We start from the raw sequence: 19,819 nt of genomic DNA on the forward strand, positions 1-19,819 counted from the left end.
CAAGGCCCGTCCGCTCAGTCCTTTCATTTGGAAAATGCTGAGTCGTCCAGGTCTTGCGTTAACCCGTGTCCGCAGTGTGTCAGATGCTGGGCTAAATGGCACATGGTATCCTGTGTAACCATGAAACACTGCAAAGAGATAGAAATGAGCCAAAAAAAGGCTGTGTAATATCAAATACAAACAGGTAATGAGCTACTGAACTGTACATTGTAATTTTCCCGACGTGGAATATATTGTACTTCATTCATAATTCAAGAGAGAACTAAATTCAGAATATGTTTATTTCCAAAATGAGGCGTTCAAAGACAAGACGTTGTTCTTAACAAGGCTCCCATGAGCAGCAGAAGCAATACCGCCCCATGACTTCAAAGAGGCACCACCATTTACATCACGAGGCTCTTCATATGCATCTCTGTTTGATGTCCAACCCACCAGCGGTGTGCGTGGCCAAAGGCCTCTATTTGGTTTCGTCGCCACAGCACCCGATTCCAATCTCGGTCTCATTGCCATTTAGCAAAATCCAGGTGTTTACATATGTTGGTTGCTCCCAATAAACACTTTTTTTCTGGCAACCCTTCCCAGGCCGCTGGCATGGAGGTGGCGTCTAATTGTAGATTTGGAGACTTGGTTACCCCGAGATGGGTTCTGTAACTCTCCAAATATGGCCCTTGGATCCTTTGATGCTCAAAGCATCCTCCTCACAGTGTGTGAGGCAAGGTCCCCTACCAGGCTGGTTTACCAATGTACCATACTGTTCCAACTGCCATGCTGGAGATACAGTAAGGGTTATAGAAAGTTGTTTTAGTGATTTGTTGAATCCACTGCCTTATTCATAAAGGTCAAAAAACATTTCTGTTTTCTTTTTCATCACCAAAGGGGAAAGTTATTTGCCTTTCACCTTGGTGACGGACGACATTTTCTAAATCAGCGTTAATGCATTTCTATATCCCAGTAAAACATGAAAACTAGGAAGTAGGACATGCCTACTTATTAACGAATGATGTTGTCAGAAGTGCAGACAGAGTGCCTCCTGGACATTCTCCACACAGTGGGTTCAATGGGCAGGTTCCAGGACCTGTCGGTTTCACTGTTCCGTCCAGTGCATGAACATGTTGGAGCTGACTGACTGTCTGAGGTGAATGCATTGAACCAGCACAGGGACAGTCCAGTCCTCCACCATGATGCTCTGCTGGTAGTGTGGTTGGCATACGTGACAGCTGGCGTAAACAGTGTATTAATAGTGTTCGAAGTTAGACATTGTCCCCAAAATGTGTCAGTTAGTTCTCAAGTGAAAAATGTGTCCAAGGTAACATGATCTCGAGGGAGCCTTTTCTTCAGTTTTAAAAGTGTGAACTAAAAGTCCCGGGAGCTGGATGACTTTCACAGCACACAATGCCTTCATGCCCCTGAATGTGACTGAGGCTGATTTAGTCAGAGTAAGAGTAAATAAATGGTGTCTTCTGTTATTATTCAGTTGTGTGTAGCACAGCGCAGCCATATAAATGTAATATACCTTCGGAAAACAAGGGCTTGGTCATGTTGCTGCTCACGCATCTTGTTCGTTTCAACCCCCAAACCTCTATTCGCTCTTCTATCTGCACATGTCAGTGTAACTCAAAATGCTACATACAAAATGTTATAAAATAAGGCACATTTCTCTGGCGTTTCATCACTCGTAGGCTAAGAAGGCTCAGAGGGTGATACAATGTAGTAATTGTCGTGTGTAAGAGGCTACATGTGAACAGGGTCCCCGTGCCCCTAGGGTCGGTAGAACCGTCCGTCTGCTGTCTGTCATCACCCCATCCTGTCTCCATCCCGCTAAATACTCGGGCTGTTAGCATGCATTAAAAAACCATTCACACCACTGGCTCAAGTGCTTGAGTTGGCCTGCCACCACAGTCAAGCAGAGGCTTTAAGGGGGTCTGCTTCACTCAACCTCTCTCACTCTCTCTCTCTCTCTCGAGCACTCTGTCTTTCTCCCTTTCCGTTTCTTTCTCCTGTCTTGCTTCCTCTGGCTTTGGCAAGGCAATAAAAAGGTGTGTTTTTCCATTCCAACTTTCTCCCTATCCATAAGCTATTCTCCGAAAGACTTGGCTGACAATGACCAAACCTATGTATGTCCAGTATGTATTATCTTTAGGATTCTGTAAGCTGTATAAAGGTATTAACTACGCGTAAGAACACTATAGACCTTCATATATCTAGAAGAGGGGATTTGCTAATGCTGCTCCGTAAAATAACAGGGCTTGAGCTCTTTAAACGGTTCTGGCGTTCTCTGTGCACAGCCCCATATTTTTCATATTAAGAGATCTGTAAAGTTTCTTTGTGACATAAGAGCCTGTGGCCACATCCGCTGGCATCCAGCGTGGAGGACGGGTCTCCACGGGCACCCCCCACTCCACACCCTACCCCACCCCCATTGGCTTACTGACCATCACAATAAAGCCAGAGCCAATCAGGGACACAGGCTACATTCTGTAAAACCCGCTCTAGCCCTGTGCCAGGGGGCATAGCCAGGTCCAGGCAGGGTAGTTATGGATGGCTTGGTCTCATGGTGAGCTGATTTGGGCATTCACCTTGGGTGGCAAATGGAGAGATGTTGTTACACCCCCTCCCCCCCCGAGACAGCTGGTCTGGCACAGGCCTGGCAGGGGCATCACAAACCAATTACCCTAGCTGCTTACGCACTGCTTTTTCAGAGCCAAGTTAAACTCACATATCTGAATGGGCTTGCGTGTCCATGCACATTCTTCATGACTCTGCCACTCCGCCTCTCTCTCTATCTCAGTCTTTCTCTCTCTCTCTCTCTCTCTGCATGTCTCTGTCTCACCCTGTCTCTGTCTCACCCTGTCTCTGTCTGTGTTTGCCTGTTTCTCTCTCCATGTCTGTTGCTCTCGGTCTCTCTAGGCTAGATGTGTGTGTCTGTGTGTCTGTGTCAGTGTGTCTGTGTCTGTGTGTCTGTGTCTGTGGTTCTGTGTGTCTGTGTGTCTCTGTCTGTGTGTCTGTGTGTCTGTGTCTGTGTGTCTGTGTCTGTGTGTCTGTGTGTCTGTGTGTCTGTGTATGTGTGTCTCTGTCTGTGTGTCTGTGTCTGTGTGTCTGTGTGTCTCTGTCTGTGTGTCTGTGTCTGTGTGTCTGTGTCTGTGTGTCTGTCTGTCTGTCTGTCTGTCTGTCTGTCTGTGTCTGTGTGTCTCTGTCTGTGTGTCTGTGTGTCTGTGTGTCTGTGTGTCTGTGTGTCTGTGTCTGTGTGTCACTGACCCACCTGCTGAACACTGTCAATGCAACAGCAAGGGAGTTGGCAGGAGGATCTCTCCTAGACCTATTGAGGAGGGAGATCCCATTGACCAGGAGAATCTGCAGGATGTCAGCAGGAGGGCCAAGGAAAAAAAACAAGTCCACCACAGGTTGACAAGTGTGTGTATCTGTGCATGTGGTTGAGTGCATGTGCACTTGTTTTCCAAACATTTCAGGACAACAATTTGCTAAAAGAATCCTAAAAACAATCAACTTGTTTGGAAAAGATTCAGAGGTTTTTGCAAGTGCTGGACCTTTCAAAGCACTTTTGTAGGCTTATTGGTTAGGTTTAGGGCATAGGGATAAGGTAAGGGTTAGGATTAGGGGTTACATTTAAGGTTGGTGGAGTAATACAGGTTAGGTTATTCAGGTTAGGGTTAGGTTAGGTTAGAGTCACGTTTAGATTTGGAGGAACCGGGAAAATACACTTCAGAATGATGTAAAAATGATGTATTTTTCTCCTACTAAGTCATGAAAACAATTGTGTTTGTTTTTGTGCTGCACTGTGTGTATGGGTGTGAAAAAGGAGATCAAAGTTAATTGGCCCACCCGATCACCATTTACCCATCAGTCCCATCAAACGCTTTCCCACACAGGCCCACAATCTGTGAATGACACAGCACATTCACCTCCCTGCAAGCCGACACGTTTCCCTGGTAATCTCTTTGCACAACTCCAGTAGAACCACAGGCCAATTACCCATCACATGACCTCACGCCACTAGAGGCGGCTTCACGGAGGCGGGCCTGATGGAGTGTGGTGAAACAGCCAAGGATCAGGTTTACAGCATGTTAACAGAAGAAGCTGACACCCAATCCTGTGTTCTTCAACCATCTTTCCTGCTCTCTTCTTCTTCTATCCGTTCTCTTTCCTTCATGATATCCCTTCTCCTCTGTCCTGCCCTTTCTCCTTCTCTGCACTGTTTCTGGTCTCTTCTTCGTTTGCCTGTTCTCTCCCTCCTGCCTCCTGCTCCTTTTCCATCTCTCATTTTGGGGATATAATTACAGCTGCCCATTATCTCCCCTTAACATTCCCTATCCCCAGAGCCTGCAACTGCAGGAATCTTTAAGTAGATTTGATTTCTCAACTAATTTGCCTTCTATAAACGCAGCCATATGTTTGATATTAGTTTAAAACTGTTCCAGCAAATGAAAAAAGGTAGAGAACGTTTGCATTGAGAAATGGGGAGGGGAACTTCACCGATGACTGACAGGTGAAATGGAGCGAGATCTAAGAGGAAAACAAACTCTAAAAACAAAGACAGAAAAGAAAGAAGAGCTTGCGCTTCAGAGCAAAGTAGCCTCTCCTTTGTTTTGGCAAAACCTGCTCAGTGGAGAAAGTAAAAGGTTTCCTGGATCTTTGCACTTTTGCTGCATACTCTTTTTCACATTCAAATTAAGTAATTTCATTTTCCTCTCTTTGTGCTCTTGGTCTGACTGAGTGGAGTATGTCTCCTGATGCTCCATCCTCCCACATGCTTTCCAGTTTCCTTCCTCCCCTGACTCTTCATTCCCTATACCTCTTTCTATCCCCTCTTACTGTCTATCCTCCTTTCTCTCCTCTTTCTCTCACTCCTCTTTCCTCTGTTCCTCACTTCTCTCTCCTCTCTCCCTCACCACTTCTCTCTGTCCCTTGTGCCCTGCTCTCAGGGTAAGGCCTTGAGAGGTCGCACGTCAGCAGAAGGGGAGCCAACATTCCATAATCCCAAATCACAGCTCTACAACTGACCTGAACAATAGAGCAAAACCCCTAACCAACTCTCCAACATTCAGTCAGTCACAGAGAATCATCCAGAGTCATGTATGACAGCAGAGAGAGGACCGAGGGCGGAGGGATTGGGGGATGGAGGTCATATCGAGGGGCAGGAAGAGGGCAACATTCTCCCTCAGTCAATTCAATCCGGCTTTAAGCAAGGGCTTGGGAATTAAACTTTGAAAGGTGCACTTGGCCTGAATGTGTCAAATTCCTGGACTCTCATGGGCAGTCATGGAGTGAACATGGAGTAGAATGTATTTATTGCCGAGAGATTAACAATTGGGATTTTAAAAGTGATGCACTTTCATTTCCATAGCTGTTTTTTCTGCGGCATTAAGCTTCCCATTGAGGGACTGAACTGTTGTTTTGGGACTGACTGCCCCCTGTTCAACTGTGTTAATCCTTAAACCCTGGCCTGGAATTTCAAATATCGCCAAAAATGCACACACTCACACACGACAGCAAGCACACACACGCACACACACACACACACACACACACTTCCAACCCCATGGACACCATGAGGTCAATGTGTTCATATCCAGCTTTTTCCGGTCCATCAAAGAGACAGGGTAGGGCGTATAATGTTACCTTTAAGTCAAATCACTGTGAGGTATCTAATCTCTTCAGATAACACCTGTGGGCGATGCAGATATCCCATCTGGCCTTAAACTAACCATCCCACCACTGCTTCAACCAACAGCCAAGTTGGACCCAGAGATCATGTTAAGATGAAACTAACAATGAAGGGAATACTGATGCTGGTTTTAAACAGGGACATTTGGACTAACTGCCCTGCTGTAATATCCCTCCACAGAGCGCAACGTGTTGGTACCAGTGGCCTGGTGTTTAAGGCCTTAATGTCAGTGGAGCCTTTCTCCTGCCTCACTGTCTGTGGAGGCCTGGGGAGGGACAGGGTACTGGAGGGGGGACATGAGACTAGGGGGGGGGGGGGTTGCTCCACGCAGTTGCGGTTGCGTGGGTGGACAGCAGGAATCAGAGGATTTATGTGTACCCCAATAAAATTTAACGAGGGGAGCTCTGTTTGAACAGGTCCACCTGGCGGTTTTCACATCAGCCTGAGAGTTGGGAATAATAGATGACCTGAACACTGACTCTGTCATGGGCTGCTCTGGAATAGTCTGGATTGAGAGCTGTATGAACAAAGAAAAGAGCCAGTTTGAGGACCAGTCTAAGAGACAGTGTAAGAGCCAGTATGAGAGCCAGTCTATGAGAAAGTGTAAGAGCCAGTTTGAGGGCCAGTCAACGAGCCAGTGCAAGAGCCAATTTGAGGGCCAGTCTACGAACAGTGTATGAGCCAGTTTGAGGGCCAGTATCTACGAGCCAGTGTTAGAGCCAATATGAGGGCCAGTCTACAAAACAGTGTATGAGCCAGTTTGAGGGCCAGTCTACGAGCCAATATGAGGGCCAGTCTACGAAACAGTGTAAGAGTCAGTTTGAGGGTCAGTCTACGAGCCAGTGTAAGAGCCAGTTTGAGGGCCAGTCTACGAAACAGTGTATGAGCCAGTTTGAGGGCCAGTCTAAGATCCAGCCTAAAAGCCAGTGTGTTTAACAGCTGACAGTGATCCATGAGACATGCTACACCACAAACAACAAGGACAGCATGCACCCCGCCTGGCGTCCACCACACTACGCAAGTGGTTATAGGCTTCCATTCCATTCAAAAAAAAGTCTTTAGTGCATTAATGAGATGAGGCAGATGCACAGAAATAAGTAATAATTTAATGGTACTGACAGATTCGTTAGCACATTTTTGGTTTCCATTAAACCAAGAAAGCGTTGAGGCAATTGTTGATACCACTAGGCTAAGGTTACTTCAAAAATGATACTGCCACAATAACATCACATACTTATTACTGCAGAGATTGTGGAGTACTAAATAAAGACCTCGCTTGCCAGAGTAATGTCATAAATCTGTGAAATGAATTATTCTATGGACATGTTAGTTGACATCAGTAAAGTTTTCTGCTTCATCTCTGCTTCTCGTGAAGCAGAGCCATTCAGGCACCAACAAGAATTTTAGAAAACAGGAAAGATTGTCTGTGCAACATTTCAAATGACATCACTGTGATAGGTTTTAAGGAAAATACAAGCTGTGAAAATGACCCAAGACTTCAGTTCATGGGATGTATATTTTATGTGGTTGAAATGCTGTGTGTTTATTATGTAGACAAAGATAGCACCTTGGCTGAAGTTCCTCAACCAAGCATAGCATTGTCCTAAAATGCTGAAAAGAAAGGAATCAAATTTCTCCTTAGTCAAAATGTAAATTGCTCAACATTTTCACAACACATATGCCTAGGAATTTGTTTAACTCTTTTCCTGGCTTGGCCACTCACTGATTTTATTCACAAACGTTCACTTTTAGCACAATCCCTTAATAAAGCGCTATCCAACACCTTTCCATGTAATGGGCCCACATCTGGAAAAGGATTCAAATAAAATGTTGGTATTTCAACTTCCATTTAGTGGAGATAATTTGGCTTAACCTAATACTCTATTACTGCTCAGTCCATAAGCGATAATTAGAGGATCTACAGAAGACCTGCAGGACACTATATTTACGTAAACCCTTAAAATATGGAAATAAGGGAACTGCTGTGATGTATTACACCCCTTCACGTAACAAACTGTTACAGTTCAGCAAGATAGACTACGCAAAAGGATTAAAACCAGACTTCCGAATAGTTTCAATAAGATGATAAGATGATAATGGTAATGATAACATTTCAATAAGATGATAATGGTTATCCTACTGCCCAGCTATATATATATATATATATATATATATATATATATATATATATATATACACATATACATATATACAGGCCCAGCACTACTGGGGAGGCAAAAGGGGGCATTGCCCCTCCAGAGAGAATCTGTGCCCCCTCAGTTTTGGTATATGAATGGCATATGAATTAGATACACCCCCTCATTTAAGAATAAAGCCCCCTCAGTCATTCCCCCTCAGTCATTTCAAGTGTTAATTTGCTCTGTCTTGTGTTTCTATCAATCAGATGGAATTCCACAAACAATGTTTTGTTTGTGGAAAGGGTCCTTTCATCAATTAATATTTAGACAACAAATCACTAGCATTTAACATTTGATTTTAAAGTATGTTGTCCACTTTTGGGTGTTTTGATCCCAGAAAGGTTTGTTTGAATCCTTGAAAGTAAATTCTTTTGGGGTTATTTCAGAGTTGTTCTATTTTTAAAGCCTTTCTGTGTCTCATAACACTTACGTCGGCTTTCCATTCAAACACCCTCCAAACAACAGATCACGGGTGCCGTATTTCCAATGGTCCCTGTAAGACATTTCTAGGGTGGTTTTATGCTTACAGCGAATTAGGCTGCCTATCCTAGACACAACACACCTGCACCCAGCCAATGGCGTGTCATTAAAATACACGTGATATGGATCTTAGATGGTTATCACACCCTGACAGACAACAGCATTTCAGGGAAGGAAACACTGGTTACTCAGGAAATCACTGAGTAACGTTCCTGTCTGCGATCAATCAGCCGGTGCCTCAGACAAACCCGTCTCACCCTGTCGGAAAACAAACATGCCCCTGCCCAGAGGCACAGAGACCACCTCCAAATCCAATGTTTTCTTTCCATTGTTATGTTGCCCTCAGACCGGGATGCTTGGCGTTCGTTACCTATGTCCTAATTGTTTTTGTGTTGCGTGATTGTGTTTAATCTGCATTGCCTGCTGTGGTGTGTGTGTGTGTGTGTGTGATGCCACAAGGGAGTGGTAGGAAGCCATGTTCCGTTTAAAAAGAGCGTGAGAAACGGGGGGATGGCTGGGGGAACCCGGTGGTATGGTACAGAACTCGTTCTGGGGGGGGGGGGGGGGGGGACTCACCCTGTCTTGCTATGGTCACCACCTCACCAGCTCAATACTGACAGATGTCTGGTCCAGTGCATTCCCCGTATCCACCACATCTCTACTGCCTACCCGCTACAGTGGTCAGTCCACCCCTCACTCTACAGCCATGTCTGGCCTCTCCGCCTCACTAGCCTCTGTTCCGGCCAATTTATAATAGTCCAAATGGTTCTGGAAAGCATGGGGCAATTTAGTCATTAAGCAGCCAATTAAATCATTACAGCAGTGGCTGGTTGAACTGCCGTCAGCCTGCCCGCCTGCTGACCAGGACAGGATGTGCACTCGCATACATTCTGCCCCACAATTGGCCCACAAGTTGACCATGTAATTCTACAGGAGATTAAAGTCATCTGTACTCTCCTTGTCATCTTTTTGTTTGATCATGTAAATGAACACTGCTACAATATCTCTGCGCCAAACATGCAGTGTGTTGTGGGAGATGACTGGTTGGTAGGCGAAACTGAATAAACACTGGAGACATTTTTCACAGGCACAGTCTTCAAAGTGTTCCACCAGATTATCTGTGAATTTCAGCGGAAGTGTCTGGGAACGAGATTATACATGATTTGATGTCATCTTCTAGCGCCACTTGTAAAAGGAATGGCACTGCACACATGTTCTTTTGGGAGGATTTTCCCCACATAAACAACCATAGTAATAACATGTAGAATCGGCGTAGTAGTAACAACCATAGTAATAACATGTAGTAGCAGCGTTGTAGTAACAACCTTAATAATAACATGTAGTAGCAGCGTGGTAACAATCATAGTAATAATATGTGGTAGGGGCATGGTAGTAACAACCATAGTAATAACATGTAGGGGCGTGGTAGTTACAACCATAGTAATAACATGTAGTAGCGGTGTGGTAGTAATAATCGTAGTAATAACATTTATTAGGGGCGTGGTAGTAACAATCGTAGTAATAACATGTAGTAGGGGCATTGTAGTAACCAACATAGTAATAACATGTAGTAGCAGTATGTTAGTAACAACTGTAGTAATAACATGTACTAGCGGTGTAGTAGTAACAAACAGGTTTGTAACTGTTTCTTTACCAGGAAAGTATGACTAAGAACAAATTGAGTAATGGCCCCTGCCCCTTCGTTGACCGGTCCTACAGTCCTCTAAACTTAGAAGATCCTGTGTCTGTACTGTCATCCTCTCCTCTATAGTTCTGTTGGAGGGTAGAGAGGGTAGAGTCTGGAGGGTAGGGAGGTAGGGAGGTAGGGAGGCAGGGAGTGTAGGGAGGGTAGGGAGGCAGGGAGTGTAGGGAGGGTAGGGAGTGTAGGGAGGGTAGGGAGGCAGGGAGGGTAGGGAGTGTAGGGAGGGTAGGGAGGCTGGGAGGGTAGGGAGGGTAGGGAGGGTAGGGAGGCAGGGAGGCAGGGAGGGTAGGGAGGCAGGGAGGCAGGGAGGGTAGGGAGTGTAGGGAGGGTAGGGAGGGTAGGGAGGCAGGGAGGGTAGGGAGGGTGGGGAGGCAGGGGGGGTAGGGGGGCAGGGAGGGTGGGGAGGGTAGGGAGTGTAGGGAGGAAGGGAGGGTAGGGAGGGTGGGGAGGCAGGGGGGGTAGGGAGGCAGGGAGGGTAGGGAGGCAGGGAGGGTGGGGAGGCAGGGAGGGTAGGGAGGCAGGGTACGGAGGGTAGGGAGGGTGGGGAGGGTAGGGAGGTTAGGGAGGCAGGGAGGGTAGGGAGGCAGGGAGGGTAGGGAGGCAGGGAGGGTGGGGAGGCAGGGAGGGTGGGGAGGCAGGGAGGCAGGGCAGCCAGAGCCAATGCAGACTCATCCTTAAACATCATGGAATGTAAATATTTGAAAACGAAGCGAGTCAGATGTTTTCTAATTCCTCCCTTTAACTGGGCATTATTTATGCTGTTCGACAGCCGTCCAATGAACACACTGAGAAGTGTTCTGTAATCATTTGATATGACACCTGGAAGACGTTGTATTTAATTCAGCTCACTGTCTGTGCTCTCAGTGACCCTGTTAAGGAGAGAGACATCTTCACTATCATCTCAGAGTATGATCTCCACTACATACCATGTATGCTTATTTAACTAGAGAAACACAACTCTTTGTATGTATAGGAATGAAATTACCCTGAATATTTCCACCACCATAACCACCTTTTGTGAGGGGCCCATATTTTGTCATATCAGCACAGCATAAAGTCTTAGTGTAACTGTCATATTTAATAGGTTTTTCAGGGCATGTCTCTATCACATTATACCACAGGACTCCCTGGACATACATCAGTTCTGGGCCTGCTAGATAACAATGCACATGAGGTTAAGTGTGTGTGTGTGTGTGTGTGTGTGTTTGTGTGTGTTGGCATGCGTGTGTGTTCTGCATTCATGTGAGAATATCTCTTTCTACATGTAATGCATGTGGAGCCAGTCACAGTGAAAATAGCTCAGTAACCTGGTCTGTTTGGTTCCAGGCCCCAGAGCGTTCATATTCTGACCCACAGAATCCTCCTGGCCCACTGCTGCACCAGCACCGCCGCAACCTTTGACCCCAGCACAGAGACGGCGCCACAGCTGTGATGTCATCTCTTCCCAACAAGGGGCTGTATATTGGCTGCAATGCGGCCCACAGTAAATAAATATGAGTATTTATACGCCAGGCCAGAGGCTAGGAGGAACAGGGAGGCGCAGGCAGACCGCTGAAGATGTAGAGCTGAGACTAGGGAGGCGCAGGCTGACTCCTGCAGATGTAGAACTGAGACTAGGGAGGCGCAGGCTGACTGCTGCAGATGTAGAGCTGAGACTTAGGAGGCGCAGGCTGACTCCTGCAGATGTAGAACTGAGACTAGGGAGGCGCAGGCTGACTGCTGCAGATGTACAGCTGAGACTAGGGAGGCACAGGCTGACTCCTGCAGATGTAGAACTGAGACTAGGGAGGCACATGCTGACTGCTGCAGATATCGAGCTGAGACTAAGGAGGCGCAGGCTGACTGCTGCAGATGTAGAGCTGAGACTTAGGAGGTGCAGGCTGACTGCTGCAGATGTAGAGCTGAGACTAGGGAGGCACAGGCGGACTGCTGCAGATGTAGGGCTGAGACTAGGGAGGCACAGGCGGACTGCTGCAGATGTAGGGCTGAGACTAGGGAGGCGCAGGCTGACTGCTGCAGATGTAGGGCTGAGACTAGGGAGGCACAGGCGGACTGCTGCAGATGTAGGGCTGAGACTTAGGAGGCGCAGGCTGACTGCTGCAGATGTAGGGCTGAGACTAGGGAGTGGGAGGAGGGAGGTGGTTGTGTTTCTGGGCCATACAGTGACCAGCTGGCACCCCTCTAGACGGCCTGGCGTCCTACAGGTTCTCTCTCGGTGCGGATAGCGTGCCTTCGGAGAGTGTTTGGCGCTGGCCGGCCCGCCCAGCTGTCGGTCCGCATCGCCTTGCGCAGCTCTGGAGATGAAACATGCTCTCCCCAAGCCTTTGTTTCCAGTCCCACAGCTGCACCACTGCTGCTGCACACAGGAACCAGAGTGCTATCAGGTCTGTGAGAAGCTCCAACTGTAGGGCGGCTCGGCAGCCACGCCCCCACCCAGGCCCCGCCCCCCCCCACACACACACACAAACACACACACACACACCATTCCCACCTCTGCCACAGTGTGCACCCCTCAACGTGTGGAAACTCCCAATCAGTCATATCTCTCAGCCGGACAGATCACTTCCTGAGAGGTCAAGGTCGCAGGGTAATGGCTGACCCAGCGACGCCAGCCTGTCCCCGTGTTAAGGAGCTGAGGGGAGAGGAGGAAAGGAGAAGCTGGGCTGGGCCAACTCATCACCCAGGTCCAGCACCGTAGATGTGGGTCAATGGCTTTGTGGGCCCATATGAAAAGCTTATGCCAGATGATGAATTAGCAGACTTCATGTTTCGGACAACCTATTGGCAATGCAGGAGCGGAAAGTTACAGGATGTTGTGAGCAGCGACTTTTATTGGGTACAATAATATGTCGGCCAGCAGGGTTTGAGACTGTTCCCAAGTCACATCTCCCACCATACAAAAAGTGGGGCTCACATTTCAGATTAGGGTTTGCAGTGACATAATAAACATCGATCTTTATCCGCTCTGCTTCCTGTGCTTTCACACTGTCTCTTTCTCCCTACACAGTTTTCTCTCTTTAGCTGTCAGCTTAACCAAATGTTTGTTTTAATCAACCACAGAGACTGATCCAGTCAACCGTAGTGTTGAAATTATATATGAAATGATGATAATTGACTAATCATTTCCATGTCAATTCATTTATTTTCATCACATTTTTAAACAGGGATGGGGGTTGTGCACAGGGAGTTGAAAGTTAAGTTATTCATTATCCAGCTTTGAATAAAATAACCTTGAACAACACAAATGGAGTCCAACAATACACCTGCTCATAAAACACTCCTTTTCCTGAAACAACAGAAAGGCAGGCAGGCCTCCAACTATTTGTATTGGAAATGTACTCATGTTCTCATTCAAAACAACATGCTCTAATGATAGAGTATTAGCTCCAGGCAATGGTCATAAGAAATGACCCCTTATTTTAACACAGTTAATGCTACAACACAAAGAAGCATTAGTGCACCTTTGTTACAGGTTTCCACACATGGGTTTTTAACACACACACAAACACACACACATATACACTTGCTACTAACATAGCTATATAAACAGGGAATTCTGAATTTGTTATTCCCTTTATAAATCATATTTTTCAGGCCTGTGGTCTAATGGTGTAAGCCTCTGCCTCCAGTGCAAATGTACTGCAGCAGCATACAAAACAGTTACCACTTCTTTGTCCAATAGCAAATAAAAATGCCAGAAAATATATGCGTTTCAAAATAATGAAATGCTATTTCTACTAATTATAACCATCATCTAAAACCTGTTCTCATACACATATACACACACAGAGTGCAACAGAATCTCAGCGTGCTTGGGCCTCCATGTGACAAGCTATGAGGGCTCCTGTGCTAATTTGAGAGGTACTGGGCCCACACAGCGTCTCCTCTTTCATCAGCACCTCCTAACTATGCTGTCAAAGAGCTGAGAAGCAGAAGTGCGTGTGTGTGTGTTTGTGTGTGTGTCTATTTCCAACCAAACTATATTATGGGGACAAACACATCTCCAAATGTTGGCTAAACTAGAAAAAAATATATATATCCTGTCCCCATTAACAAATATATATGTATTGATTGTTAGGTTTAGGGCACTTGGGGATATGGTTGGAATTAGGTTTAGGGTTAAAAGTAGGATTCCTTAAGGACACTCAACTTCGGTGTCCCCATTTAAATAGCTAAGTAAATGAGTGTGTGTGTGTTGGTCTCTGAGGCCCTGAGAGCACACATCTGAGCTTAACTGATGGGGGAACATCCTCCCAGTCCTAGCTCATCAAAGACATGCCCGGACCTCCCACGGTTTGGAAACACAGACTTTAGATGACCTCCCTCTAACTTTTCCTGGGCCATCCTTTATTTAGACATCCACATTACACATCTTCTTCAGCTCATTCCATGGAGAAATAAAAGCTGGATACTCCCCATTTTCATGTCATCAAGTTATTAGGTTATTCTGTCCATCTTTCAGTGTTAAGTTACAGAGTAAGACACTAGCTGTGGTCATGATGACACAGACAGGCAGTCAGCCCAGGGAAAAGAGAGCAACCGGTGCCACACACACACATGCTACATAAAATCTGTCAACCTAACACCTCGCCAGCCGGCTCAGCCCTGATGTCTGCTCGTTTCGTACAACACCAGAGCATCAATTACTTCCAGCCAGTTTACAGAGCTTTGAAACAGAAAGAAATCTCAAAATGGCATTCGAGATTCTTCCCCATACCCTAACACTCCCCATGTCTCCAAATCCCTTGCCCCCTGTTGCCAGTCAAATAAATACAGCAGTCACACGATCACTTCACTGGTCATGTTCAACCCCAGCCCCCCCCCACCCCCCCCCGCACATTACCTGTGAGAAGTTGAGTCCGTTGAGGGGGTGACACTGTTCCTCCACCCGCTCTACCGCACCTGTTTTCTTCCCCATACGGTCGGCCTCCTGGGCCAAGAAGAGGTCTAACACCGGGGTGCCCCGTGACCTGACGTCCGACTCCGTCAGAGAGTTGACCATCAGCATCACCCACACAGGCCTCTTCCTTTCCCAGTTCCCAGCAATCGCGTTGAAGAGGTAGTCGGCGTACAGGCCACGGCCCCGCTGGTCCGCCGTCATCCAGTAGGGCATCATGTGCTTGACGTAGTCCAGGTGGCGTTTGAGGCGGCGGTAAAGGTCGCGGGGCAGCAGGGTCTGCAGGTTCTCGCCGTGGGGCAGCAGCTGGCAGCTGGTCAGCTTGGAGATAGTCAGGGGGTCGGTCAGATCCAGCTCAAAGAATACATTGGCACTGGCCTGGAAGGCCCGTTTGGAGACGTCAGGGATGAACTCCCACACTCGGGTATAGGGAACGTGGATGGTCCCAAAGAGATAGGATGGAGGGGAGGGGGCTGGGCGCTTCACTGTCCAGAGGAACGAGTTCATGTCACTTTGCTGTGGGGAGTGGAGGGGGTGGAGGGCATGAGAGACTGTTCATGACAATGGACATTCAGATCCCAGTAACTTACTCTTCTGAGTACAGGCCATCTACTGTAGTAAATTCAAAACCGCCTTCTTGGTACATTTGGCGGAGATACAGGCCAATGCAATACAATCTGTTGAAATGTCATCTTGAGATAAAGGTAGGGGACTGAGTAAAGTCCGATCTGTTAGCTTCCACTGTGCTGCTCTATCAGTCTGCTACTCTGAGGCAGTGAGTTTATAGTGAAGCTTTACTTCTAAACAGAGCCAGTGTATTTCTGAGGTGCATATCTCTGCTGCCAATGCCTCTGTGAAGTTGGGAAGCTTTTCAAGGGTTGCTACAGCAATATAAACATACTGAACCATATAAAACTGCTGTGAACCACCTAACTGGAAAACTTTCCTTGAGGAAATATTTTTTGCAAAAAACATTGGAAAAGATAGCCTTCAAAAACAACAAAAAGCTCACACATTGGCCTTTGAAAATTGGGTCAGACATTTATATCTGGTACTCTGAACACTATAAACGTTTTGCTAAAAAATTTAAAAATAAATATTTATGTGTCTATTTCTTGCAATTAATTCCATTCAACGGATTTGATAAGTCAATTATGCCTTCTTCACAAAAATGTATATCAATCACATCTCTGCAAAACATTAAGATGCCAATATGATGAGAATGCCTAGATGATTTAAAAAGGAACATAATAACTATGAAAGAATCCAAGTGACTATCAGAGTTTTTTTTTTTGAGAGATACATTAATTTCAAAGCAAAATCTAAATATGGACAATCTATTATTTTGTGGAATCCATAGTTCTGTTGCATGTATCTATTTTTAGTAGAGTTGACTTTCCAGAACATTGACAGTTGGACCGAAAAGAGATCCTTGTCAGTGGTATTAAATCATTTGGAATACCAACTCTATGGGAGACGAAGCAATTAAATAGAAGTAATTGGTAGGCTTGGTAGTTCAATGTTTATCATTTCACATTCTTCACTGCTATTTAAACATTAAGGTCCCCAGTTGTAATAACAGTTGTAATAATTCCACTAATGCCAGAGGCATTTCTTTGTTAATAAGTAGTTTTTGTTATTAAAAGGGATTGTTTTGCCATAACATACATTTCAAAATTGGCATGGAATACCGAAAGTGTATATACATATAATATATGTATATATGATGGAATATGTATATATGTGTGTGTGTATATATAAAACGTATTTTGTTATAGAAAGTTAATGTTCAACTTTCTATAATAAAAGACTACTTCATTATGCAAATGTATACATATATTTAGTGATTCATTTGCTTGTCGAAGTATGTTCGTCAACTGATCAGAGACTGCTGTTCCATCTAATATGGACAGATAGGAGGTCGTTCCCCAGACTTCGCTAAGCCGAGGAAAGGCCTCTCTGCGCAGTGCTTTTCTACTCAGCGCTCGCACAGTCGCACAAGACTGGAGCACTGACGAGAAGAGCTCTGTTTTATTGGGTAATTACTTTTAACACAAAACAGAGCTCTGTACTGAAGTATTACAAATCACATGAGGGGGGAACAGCATATACATGAAATCCCTGACAACAATGACATTATTACACAGATAAGCTAATTAAATACATTACCAATACAAAAAACGAAATAGGCCTAATTTTGTTGACGATATATAGACCTGTGTTGTCAGTGTTATCAAATATGAAAAAAAAATTCAACAATGATTAGCCATTTGGACTGTAGCCTATATAATGTCGCGGTACAGTGATCTGTAATTAACTGTCGAGGTCACGTACTGGGAATCTGGGAATTTTTAGCGTAGACTAAAGCCAGCCATGTGTGGTGCGAGCACTCTCCAGTCGTTATTCGAATTAAGTTCCTTTTCATCATTATTTTGTGCTGATGAGACATTCCCACTGAAAGACAGGAGCGATTGCATACGGCTCCATCTAGATAAAATAACACTCAACTCATTCAAATTCGAACCGGCTGACTCACTTTATGAAATCGAGCCCATACCATAACTTTACAAATATGCCAGATAACTGTTTTATGGGTCGTTTTTCATTGAAACCTGATCCGTTTTGGACGGTCAATGAAACTTTTCCAAATGCAAGTACTGTATTTGAAGTCACCCGTGGGTGTTCGTTCCACACTCTCTTTGGTCACATAAACAGACATAGTGATGGCGGGCAATAACGATATTTCGTTCGGCAACTGCTTACATTTTTAGGGGCAAGATTTCTTTGACGAAAATCAGCAATATGCCGAATAACATAAAAGACTTTCAGTTGCAAGTAAACCATCTTTGCTGATTGAAAAAGTTGAAATTACACACTTTATCAATCCGACTGTAGTAGGCCGTAATGCATCACCCATCCTAGCATCCTTTAAATACCTGGATAAGCCAAATAAGTCAGGCTACAGGATGGCAGAATGATTAAATAAACTATAATAAAATAATAATAATTAGTTTTATAATAGCCTAAAAAAATAAAGAAAAAGATTGCTATAAATACATTTATTTTTAAACGTGTAAGTAGCAACTACTCTATATCAACATATACCAGTGTACATTTCTATGAAAATTTAATTCACAGTTTCATTTTGCTCTTACATTTTGGTTGTTATATAAAATCCAATGATGTATATAAGTTCATACTTTTTTGCTTTAGGCAATTCAGAAATACTTAAAGGGTAAAGTGCATTTATTTTACTCTGAAATATCACTGCATTCTGTTTTTATTTTGTCTTGTCATTTGTTTAAACCAGTGCTGGCAATTATGGACACAAACCTGCAAAGCTATCCAGTCAAACACATCTTCATGTTTGACATTGCTGAAACAGATAAACTAACCACTAAGCACAACTCACCGACTTCGGTGGATCGCATTGCCTCGGTCTCTCGCGGGTGTCCCGGGGTGCGACAGCGTGCAGGAGAGCGGTAAGCAAGAACCATCGAATTCCTTGCAGACAGACCATCTCAAGATGAGACGAGAAGGGTTTCGACAGGCTGGTGTGTATACTTAAATCCTATTCCTATTTCTCGTTGTTTACTGTCCTTACACTCCTAAAATAAAACCAAATCAGCCCTGAGGAGACAGGGTTTTCGGCTCACATGTGCCGTTCGGAAGGAGGGCATGGACCATTCCAAGTCTCCGCCATTCCCAAACCACAGGCAGTTCGTAACCGGCTATGCCTTCTGCTTTCACTGTCTTTTCTCACTCGCCGCTGTCCTGTCGCAGGCACCAACCTATTCAGCAGTTGCAGGGGAAACTTTTTGCAGTATGCTCTTAAGTTTGGTGTCTGTCTGGCTGGTTGAGTGGAGGAGGTGGAACTCTTTGAATATTTGCCCCCGCTGCTTATTTTAAGAGGAGGAGAAGGCAGGTTCTAAGGGGAGAGGGAGAGCACAGGTTTGCGTGTGAGTGATAAATGATATCGGAGATGGAGTTGTACAACTGTCATCTGTAATTCTACCACGACGTAAAATACAATGTAAAATGCAATGCCAACCAATGGAGTGGATGCCAGTCTGGTGCCTTTCAAGCCTCTAGTCATTCAAATTAATCAAAATGAATTAACATTAATCTTTGTCATCTGTGTCCTTTCCAGTTGTTTTGCATTCATCTCTGTCAATGCTTGTTTGACACTTTTTGTGCAAGAAGTGCAAAATGAGTCCTTAGACCAACTAACCCAGTCATCAATGACTAATGTCTCCAAATAAACATCTCAGTTAAGAAAACTCTGAAGTTTGTTTAATTCATTCTATAATAGCCCTCTGAGGGAATAGCAGTCGTGTGTATAATTCGGCATGGTTCAGATGAATGGACAAGTTGAGAGTCAGAGTTGTCCCTCTCAGGTCACTGTGTCATAACTCTGCCATGAGCCATGTTATTGTCTAAGTGGCAGTGTGACAGAGCCAAGTAGTTGGCCATTTATCATGGGAGCCCCTCAAAGTGCCACCCAGGGCCTCCCCTCTGGGCTGACGGCAGACAGGCCCTGGACAAGCCATTCTTTGTCCTCTGTTGTGTTTTAAACTCTCAATTTTATATCACTCTCCACTCATCTCTGGACGCCTGCTCTGTTTGACTTTGACTGTCGTCACACACTGGAGTCTGCAAATGGAACACATTCTCTGTTGGTCCTGGGGTTGTCGGTTAGATGTCTCTCATCACCATTTGAATGCACATTGTGAATTCATGATGGTTTCATCTAAGAACTGATCCCACATCGGTAAACTGAGCATTTTATTTATGAATGCGTCTATTCCACAGCAATGGCATTCAAATCTTTTCAAAAGTACATTGTTTATGTAACTGGG

At 45.1% G+C, this 19,819-nt stretch overlaps 1 protein-coding gene across 1 annotated transcript in view; it reads right to left on the reverse strand.

The window, feature by feature from the left end:
- Positions 1-18,844, reverse strand: part of trabd2b (TraB domain containing 2B) — a 64,409-nt gene extending 45,565 nt beyond the window's left edge. The window contains exons 1-2 of the mRNA XM_010871815.3: positions 18,373-18,844; positions 14,907-15,476 (exon numbers count right to left, since the gene is read on the reverse strand). Coding sequence (XP_010870117.1) covers positions 14,907-15,476; positions 18,373-18,480 — 678 coding nt within the window. The 5' untranslated portion in view covers positions 18,481-18,844. The remainder of the gene's footprint in view (positions 1-14,906; positions 15,477-18,372) is intronic.
- Positions 18,845-19,819: the final 975 nt, after the last annotated feature.

This window comes from Esox lucius, chromosome 8, assembly GCF_011004845.1.
Source record: "Esox lucius isolate fEsoLuc1 chromosome 8, fEsoLuc1.pri, whole genome shotgun sequence".
In the NCBI taxonomy this organism is placed as follows: Eukaryota; Metazoa; Chordata; class Actinopteri; order Esociformes; family Esocidae; genus Esox; species Esox lucius.